A 9450-nucleotide genomic window follows, 5' to 3' on the forward strand; every position below is an offset into this window, starting at 1 on the left:
CCCAACCAGACGTCATCTCTTTCAGGGAAGACCCTGCATTTTTCAACAAGATAATGCCAGACCACATTCTGCATCAATCACAACATCATGGCTGCGTAGGAGAAGGATCCGGGTACTGAAATGGCCAGTCTGCAGTCCAGATCTTTCACCTATAGAGAACATTTGGCGCATCATAAAGAGGAAGGTGCGACAAAGAAGGCCCAAGACGATTGAACAGTTAGAGGCCTGTATTAGACAAGAATGGGAGAGCATTCCTATTTCTAAACTTGAGAAACTGGTCTCCTCGGTCCCCAGACGTCTGTTGAGTGTTGTAAAAACGGGAGATGCCACACAGTGGTGAAAATGGCCTTGTCCCAACTTTTTTGGGATTTGTTGACACTATGAAATTCTGAATCAACATATTTTTCCCTTAAAATGATACATTTTCTCAGTTTAAACTTTTGTTCTGTGATTTATATTCTATTCTGAATAAAATATTAGAAGTTGGCACCTCCACATCATTGCATTCGGTTTTTATTCACGATTTGTATAGTGTCCCAACTTTTTTGGAATCCGGTTTGTACTTGGCAGTCCACCATACATCTTTCGGTATTTCTCTTGGAAGCCTTGCTGTGTTTTTTATAAAGAACAACTAAAGCTCAGTTAAACTGGGCTAGAGGAAAGTCCCATCACTGCTGCCAATGCAACTATGCTATGATCTGAAACACAGGGACGAGCTTGTTGGGCGGGGCACAATCACTAGTCAATCTCAATATAGTGTCACTGGTAGGGCACATCTCTGGACTAGAAAATTAAAGTGGAATAACAATTTATAATCCACAAGCTAATAGAAGGGAGTACATGCAAACAACAAATTTACGGTAACCAGACCAGTACTAATCATCCATACATCAATCTACTGATCGTGCCTAATTCATTACAGGGTTATGCGTATCAGAAACTCATCCTGGCAGCTTCAGACTCAGGAAAGGAACAATCACCAGATAAAAGTTATGCCATGGCCTTTCTATATTAAAGGCCACTGAGGTACTACCCCACCAGATGTTATACAAAATAATTTATTCAAATAACTCTGCTGTTTTTAAACATTACATCATATGCTTAATGTAATTACTTATCTAAAAAAAAAAAAAATGCTGCCTCCTGAGGTACATGAAAGTGTCTTTGTGCCAGGTGCTACAAGCCTGGAGCAGTTGGCCCTACATTGTTCTTTTAACTTCAAGTGTGTGTGCAGGCATCACGCCTGTACTTTCCAATTTAGCCATTGGTGTTTTGAAGGTATTCACCCCTGTAAAAGTTAGAACTTTTGACACTTGTGGTTCAAAGTTCACATACCGAGGCTGTGCAGCACAAGAGGTTCAGTACCATTTGTTTCCATAAAAGTAGCCACAGCAACGAAGAAAAAAAGGCTATTCTGCAAAGCATAAGAGTAAAATGAAGAACTAAGAAATTGTATTAAGAGTAAAAAAAAACAAAACATTTCAACAAAAACAGTCAACTTGTCTAAAAGGAGAAGTCCAATTTGATTTTGTCAAAATCAGCTAGGTTTGTCATTCACAACAGATGGTCGAGACAAAAAAAAAAAAAAGTTCTCTTTTGGGACAATAGAGTTTATGCCATTGTCAAATTTTCATTTAATATTTTGTTAATATAGTGCTCTACATTCTGAATGTAGGAAGAAAAATAAGCCACAAAAAAGGTTTTAAGGAAAAAGTATGTCAAAACCACAAGTGTTATGTCAAAAAGAATACCAGACCCCCTCAAATGGAAAAGGAAGGGTTCCACCATTTAAGGGCTCACCATCTACAAAAAGTAAATACTGTTAACTGGAGTATGTGACATTTTCATGGGGAAATAGTAGGTTCATTCCCATCTGCAGTGAATTCACAATGTTTATAGACTTTAAAAGTCTCCCTCACACTGCTCTCAACTATTACTTTGTAATCTTGTTGAAGATTAAAAGGTAAATCAACACCTGACACCTTATATATACCATTTTAAAAACTAAACTTTGCTCAAGGTAAAAAGATTCAGCATCTTCCATCTTTATTCATATCTTCTCCACAATCCTGGAACACATCTTTTAACACTGACAGACTTTCTTCAATCCTATTAAAATAGCCTTAATTTCTGAACTACACGATTGGGTCTACTTTTCTAGTTCTAGACAGGATCCCGGTTTTGTCCACATTGCTTACATTTGAGGCACTCAACGATTGAATTTCGTTCTAAGCCTCAAAAAAACAGCATCCCAATTTTTCAGGCAAAATTTACCCAAATTGGTACCCTTTTGTAATCAGATACTTAGATCACGCAGGTGACATCAATTAAAAAACACCCACACAACCGCTTGGTGTATTTTAGCCAAAGCGACTTGTAAAAGATAAATATAATTGAGAAATTAATCACTGTGTGCACTGTTTGGGAACAAGCATTATTAAAAGGACAAGGTTACAAAATTAAGCATCACAGATGAGAAGCTTTAAAAAAAATGCAAGCATATGATTGCTAGGTTACAATCCAAACACCTGATATCAGTCAAGACAAACTGAGTCTTCAAACACGAAATGGGCAACAATACACCTCACACAAGAGACGTGTTTGTCAGGTAACTTGTGACTGGAGGTACCTGGACACATTTTAGATGATAAATTCTTATCTTGTGCAGCCACATTTTAGTATAGGCCTATAGGGCAAAATACCTGAGCTATGCAAACGCAGCTTAGACCAGACTAAAACACACAATGCTGCTTTTTAAAAAAAAAAAAAAATCAAACCTCAGACCTGTCCATTAACACATGGGTGTAGTATGAGACTGCACTGTTCTGCAGGATATAGCCAAGACATGCTGCCCAAACTGCCAGCAACATTGTGTAGAGCCATGTAGGACAGTACTAATTTTAATCAATTTCATTTCAACCCCCAGTTTACCTCTAATAAGGAAACACCTTTTGTAATTAAAATGGTCAGAAGCAGCAATCCACATATGTACGTTTCTAAGAAAGATTACAATAACTAGGTTGGAGATTCCAGCTTTTAATATCAGAAATCAAAAACACTCAACTCATACAAGAGACAAATGAACACAAAAACACTTAAAGGATCAAGATTGTTTATTTTTATTTAAAACATTGTTTCGGACTTTCAAGAGACATACGCAATAACCTGTAACTTTAAATTTAAAAGGCACTTCACTCTACGGATGACAGCAGACTGATCCTTTGAAAGGGAGCATGTAAACAGGTTGGTTTCTCTGTAAAACACCAACCAAAATCTGCCTCTGCTATAGAACAGTCTGCCGCAATGCCTGCTTGACCCCTTTTAACACCAGCCAGACCCCCTTGTAGGCTGACCCCAAGGTTTTTCTGTAGGACACCTTGGCCTACCAGGGAATGCTGGGGGAAAAAAAAATACAAACAAAACAATGGAACCGTGGCTTTTGAAAGCAATAAAAATAAATAGGAAAAAATTTGGAGTAAGACAGCTGCCTTCTGCAGTCCAGGCTTCTCTGTATTTACACCAGACTTCAGAACACAATAAATAGCAACACACAACAATTTTCAAGTATAATGGTGTCTGCAAAAATGCCCAATTGCCACATTCCAAGCTGGTTTCTCTGTATTTTACACCAGCTAATAGCAATGCAAGATAGGCTTTTTGAAATAACTGGCTAAACAAAAAAAAAATTTTTTTTTACACAAACACCATATGGGGGTTGACTTGTGTAGTTTGTCAAAGCCAATAAAGTAAAACTTTAAAAAGTACCAGTGTGCAACCTACAGACCTTAGGTGGCAACCTTTTGACTTGGTTAAATTAAGCCAAAAATGCATCCAATAGCCTGCTTTGGAAATTGTCTAATAAAAATAAGAGGTGTGGCTAGTGCTACAACTATGATGCATAGCTGCTTTTCTTTAAAAAGATAAAAATAAACCCAATCAAATACTGTGCCATTACAATCACCCTCCAGCAACAAACAAGAGAAGGGGGTTGTAGAAAGGGATTCATACATTAAGACTGTTGAATGAGCCAACTAAATGATAAGCACTCACTCAAAAGCAATTGGGGCAAAATTTGGAAATGGCCATAGCACACTACATACAGAAATGGTTTCTGCTAAGAATAAGTGACACACTGTTCAACTCTAATGAAGAGTCATGGAAATTGCAGAAAACCTGATCCACCTGCCTCCAAAATTAAAGTATCTGACCTTGAATGGATTACCCAGAGATGAAGAAACTAGCACCAGCAACAGTTAAGGTCCTTAACTGAAGGATAAACATTAGGTTGAAGCAAAATACCACTAAAACTGCAGACAAAATTTAGGTTGAAAAAGTTTCTGGCACCCAGAAAGGCAAGGCTACAGATTTGTTCACTGCCGTAGAGTGTGCCTTAATGAACTTGAAAGCACCAGTAAAAAGGTCATTTATAGTATCATTCCAACACAAAAAAGGCAGAAGAGAAATAGAAAATCTAACAAATCCACCTGCATGTGAAATAATTACTTACATACTTAATTGCCTAGAGATTTCTTTTGGAAGTTTCTTTACCAAAATAGACGCAGATCCATCCACCCTGCTAAGTGTGGCTAACTTTAGAAAAGACAGACCCTCTTGAGGTGGGGGAAAGATGGTCCCATTCATACAAGCTAAGTGTTAAGCAATTTGTATGGAGTGCTTCAGAACTGAATGTAGGGAGTGTGGAAAAGGAAGAAAAGAAGGGTTACTTCAATTCATTCATTTGAAAAGGATTGGGACAGGAACTAGAATGCAGGGAGAAAGGAGCCTTTTCCCCTTGGGCCTGGAAGGCTTCTCTGTAATATACACCAGCAGGCCTGAGGAAAAAAGCTTGACATGTTTAGTATTTCAGCTTTTTGGGTACCTCCCAAGGGAAGGAATCCCTACCAAAATGGCCATAGGCAGCGGTCCTCTGGTAAATTGGTTTCTTCAGGTCCAGCTCCCTGGAATACACAAGTTGTTCATTTAAAAGTGGTCTTGGCTGTTTTGCTACATGATGACATTGGGCCAGCACCTTCAGTCACTTTACTTACCCCTTTCCCCCCTAGCCCAGTCAATCCTTTAGGTGGAAACTGCAAATTATCTTTAAAAATATTAAACAGGGAAGCATATACAGCAGCAAGGTGCAAACTTAATGCAGCCAAATAAATGCTACCATTCACTGCTATAAAATGCTTAACCAATTTGTTCCAGCTTTTTTACATAACTTGTCTGTTACCCAGTCTTCTCCCTTATTGCATACAAGGCATTAATTAAGATAAAGAATTATGCAGTTTATCAAAATAAAGCTGAAATCAACAGGTGACACTAGCCACCACTGCTCTTATTCAGAGTACATAAAAGAAAGATACAATTCAAGCTAGATTTTCCTGCAAAATCTAAACCTGCCCAGGGAATGCATGTCTGAATGCTACTCTATATACAAGAACTTGGATCATGCCTTTTACCTGACAATGACCCCTGGCCGGAGGTCAAAATTTTTCTTGACTATGTCCAATAGTTCCTTCTCACTCTTCTGTGATGTCCCATAATGAAAAATGGAGATAGAAAGAGGATGGGAGACTCCAATGGCATAGGAAACCTATGTTGTAAATATAAATTTACACTTTCCTTTAAACATAGGCCAAAGATACCATCTGAAGTTAACACCAACAAAACATCTATAACCTGTGCTTTGAGACCTAACAACTTAAACACTTGGCTATTAGTTAACTGACCCTCACCTGCACTAGAACTCTCTTGCAGAGACCTGCCTTCACCAAAGATTTGGCAACCCAGCGAGCAGCATATGCAGCAGATCTGTCCACCTTGGTGTAGTCCTTGCCAGAGAAAGCACCACCCCCATGTGCTCCCCACCCTCCATAGGTGTCTACAATTATTTTACGCCCTGTAAGGCCAGCATCTCCCTGGAATAAAGTTTATATAATAAAATTAGATTAAAGAACAACAATTTACAAGTATCTAAACACCCCAACCCAAATATGATCAATACCACAGCAACATACCTGCGGCCCACCAATGACAAAACGGCCACTGGGCTGCAAATGATAAATTGTATCCTCATCCAAGTACACAGATGGAACAACAGCCTTGATAACCTTTTCTTTCAATGCATCTCTCATTTCATCTAGGCACACATCTTCATCATGCTGCACCGAAATCACAATAGTGTGGACACGGATAGGAAGAACAGCACCACGGTCTTGACGATACTGCACAGTAACCTGTACATTTTATATATATAAAAAAAAAAAAACACACCACTTAGGTTATTAAAAGCAGACTGCCATCTGACCAAACATCACAAATTTGTGAAGCCAAGACCCATGAAACATACTTGTGTCTTAGAGTCTGGTCGCAACCAGGGAAGAACTCCATTTCGACGTAGTTCAGCCATTTTTGCATTTAGTTTATGAGCAAGTACTATAGTAAGGGGCATACATTCTTCAGTCTCATCTGTAGCATAACCAAACATCAATCCCTAAAAATAAAAAAATAAAAATTTCAGTAAACATATAAAACAAACAAATTAATACAAATCAATCCAGTTAGTACAGACCTGATCTCCTGCTCCTACATCTTCCTCATTTCTGTCCAAATGCACACCTTGTGCAATATCTGGAGACTGCTGTTCAAGAGCAACAAGCACATTGCATGTTTTGTAGTCAAAACCTGGGGGGAGAGAGGAAGACAAATTTTTTTTATTATATAAAGTATATTGAAATGAACAAAAAATAAATAAAAAAACACCACACACACTAACCTTTAGAGGAATCATCATAACCAATGTGTTTAATGGTTTCACGAACCACCTTCTGATAATCAACATTTGCCCTTGATGTGATTTCACCAGCCAAAAGTATCATACCAGTCTTTGCAACAGTTTCTGAAAAAAGAAAAAGTATATCACACATACAACCCATTGTTCATGTATCATCTACTCAAGTCAGACACACATTCCATGCAAACGAGTGTCACATAAACAAAGATGGTCAATTATGTTACTATACCAAGAAGTTACAGACTCTGCAAAATCTTCATTGAAAACAGATACATAAATTGTTGTACACTACAAACTGAAAATGTGTACATACCACAGGCAACTTTGGCATCCGGATCCTGTTTCAGATGGGCATCCAACACAGCATCACTGATCTGATCACAAATTTTATCTATAGAAACAAGATAGGACGATTAAAACACCAATGCAAGAACTACATAAGCGAGCGGTTCAGGCGAGAAAATAGTAAATTGTATATATACATTTTTTTTTAACATTAGAAATTCTTAAAATCAATTATCAACTATACATCAAAGACACTGAGCAAACCAGTAATATAATCGCTACTGTGCTGCTGACCAAGACACTGCGGTAGGAAGCTCTTCCACTGCATTACGAGCACGTGACTTCAATTGCAACAGAAAACTTGGCCGGGACGTCTTGATTGGCAGCTCCAGGTAATACGTCGGTAACGCCCACGACGCCAGCAATTGGCGGATGCGGATGCTTGCATACAAACCGTCATGGCACGTTATTGGCACGGTGATCTACAAAGCTGGCCACGGTGTAAGCTACAAACAGGCATTCTGGTCCGTCAGACTGACAGGAATTTAAAATCAACCCCGATCACGCCGCCCACCTTTTTTCTGAATGCAAAGCGTTACCTCATCTTAAGCTAGCGCCTGGAAAAGCTAGAACCGGATCCGGTTAGACGACGGGGAAACTCCTCGGAGAGAACCAATTTTATTGCCTGAACAGGGACGTAAATATATATCACAGCAACCCGTTAACGCTAGAATATTAAACGTTAATTACGGGGCAGAATGTGACGAAATAGTAAGTATGATGCCTGTCGCACTGCCGATGGCGGGATTTCTTCTCTTCCCAGACAAAAAGGCGCCCCCGCCCTCATTTTGCCGCAACTCCATCAGGAGGGCAGCCATGATGACAGACCACATCTGTGTCAAGGCGCCGACACAAGACCTATAAACGAAACGATTTTTCGGCAAAATCCGGGCAAGCCGACATATATACCAAGTACCCAAACTGACTTTTCTGTTACTCCCAATACACGAGGAACGTCGGATTCCGGTTTTTTTTTTAACATATAAAACAGTGGGCTTGACTACAAGGAGAAAGTGACATGGACCTTTGCGCGCCTATATTTAGCTCATAAATGCTTGTGAAAGATTGGTGAAAGTAAAATATTAAGTGAAATTTGACTAAGTTGGCCCACAGGGTCTGTATGTTGGCCTGTGGAACGAGTTAGCGCCCGGATACCCACGCAGCACAACAGGCCACCGCGTGCGCGGCTCAAACCCGCCTCGTGACCCTCAGACACAGTGGCGCGGAGCCATCAGTCAAAGGCAGATTCTTTAGAAATTTCAGAACATTCTACCTTAAACATGACAATAAAACGCTATTGGGTGGCACACGATTGCCCAAATAACATTTTCTTAAATGTTGAATTTCTACGAAATGACAATGATTACAGGTCGAAGTATTAACAAATAACGTGAAACGGCTAAGGTACTAAATAGGAAATGAGCTCGTTGCACTTTATCGCGAGTAACACGACCACGTGTAAGTAACCCTTCAATAAAGCTACTACGTATTAAAAGGTTAAGCATGTGTAACAGAGAAAGAAAATACAATTTTGTTTAAATTCCCGTACTAATTATATATTTTTCTTAAATTAAAAAATACCGATCGCTAAAATTTAACCAAAGAAAATCTCACCAGGGTGACCTTCTCCCACAGATTCAGAGGTGAAGAGAAAGGTGTCCTCCTCGATAAGGGAGTTGTGGAAACCATTAATCTGTCCGTTCATCATTTTTGAATTGTATGCTTTATTGGTAGAAAGAATTATTTAAATTTATTAACGATCAGCCTGTGGTGCTCCGCTTTTATATGGTCCTTTTTACTCGCAGGTCCGGCTGCTGAATGACTTATTCGCGTCGGCGCGACAGTATTTATCGGTCAGTTACGTCGTCTGCTGTGACGTCAGCGGTGCTCGTCCGTATTTCCCCGCCCTTGTGAAAATATTCCGATTATAGAGTGACTGGGAGGGGTCTGCGCACATTTTAAGGTCTTGTTGGTTAAGTTTGACAACAAAGCGTAAATGTTCGTTTTAATTTTTAACTAAGTATTTCTGCGTTCATGCCAGCTCAGTTCATAGGTGCAGAAAGCAAAGTCATCCGCAATGCTGGCAGAGTAAACATCACCTGATGCTGGAACTGGGGAGGTTACGGCGGATAACGAATTATTCCTGCCAACATAAATGAAACAAGCAAAATACAGTTAAATAAACAAGAAGCTGTTGAAATATGTTTGTTTGCTGTGAACTCATTTGCATAGTTTGGAGAATATCTATTGATTTATCTATTTAGACTAACTCGCTGAAAACATATGAAACAGTCATCATAGTAACAGCG

At 39.2% G+C, this 9450-nt stretch overlaps 1 protein-coding gene across 1 annotated transcript; it reads right to left on the bottom strand.

The window, feature by feature from the left end:
- Window positions 1-3095: 3095 nt before the first annotated feature.
- On the bottom strand, window positions 3096-8976 carry mat2ab (methionine adenosyltransferase II, alpha b). Its single transcript, XM_039768589.1, has 9 exons — window positions 8756-8976; window positions 7110-7187; window positions 6779-6901; window positions 6575-6687; window positions 6353-6496; window positions 6021-6239; window positions 5739-5921; window positions 5463-5596; window positions 3096-4958 (listed from the first exon to the last, which is right to left on the bottom strand). Exons 1-9 carry the CDS (start codon window positions 8847-8849, stop codon window positions 4856-4858), a joined length of 1191 nt encoding a protein of 396 aa, XP_039624523.1. The 5' UTR covers window positions 8850-8976; the 3' UTR covers window positions 3096-4855.
- Window positions 8977-9450: the final 474 nt, after the last annotated feature.

Source organism: Polypterus senegalus, chromosome 11 (assembly GCF_016835505.1).
Source record: "Polypterus senegalus isolate Bchr_013 chromosome 11, ASM1683550v1, whole genome shotgun sequence".
NCBI classification, from domain to species: Eukaryota; Metazoa; Chordata; class Cladistia; order Polypteriformes; family Polypteridae; genus Polypterus; species Polypterus senegalus.

Bases quoted from the DNA above. Each gene is read 5' to 3' on its own strand.
- mat2ab (XM_039768589.1), bottom strand. From the start codon at position 8,849: ATGATGAACGGACAGATTAATGGTTTCCACAACTCCCTTATCGAGGAG. The intron at 6,497-6,574 runs GTCTGTACTAAC...TTTTATTTTTAG, and splicing joins ATGTAGGAGCAGGAGATCAG to GGATTGATGTTTGGTTATGC. The intron at 4,959-5,462 runs GTAAAAGGCATG...TGTGTATTCCAG, and splicing joins CGGCCAGGGGTCATTGTCAG to GGAGCTGGACCTGAAGAAAC.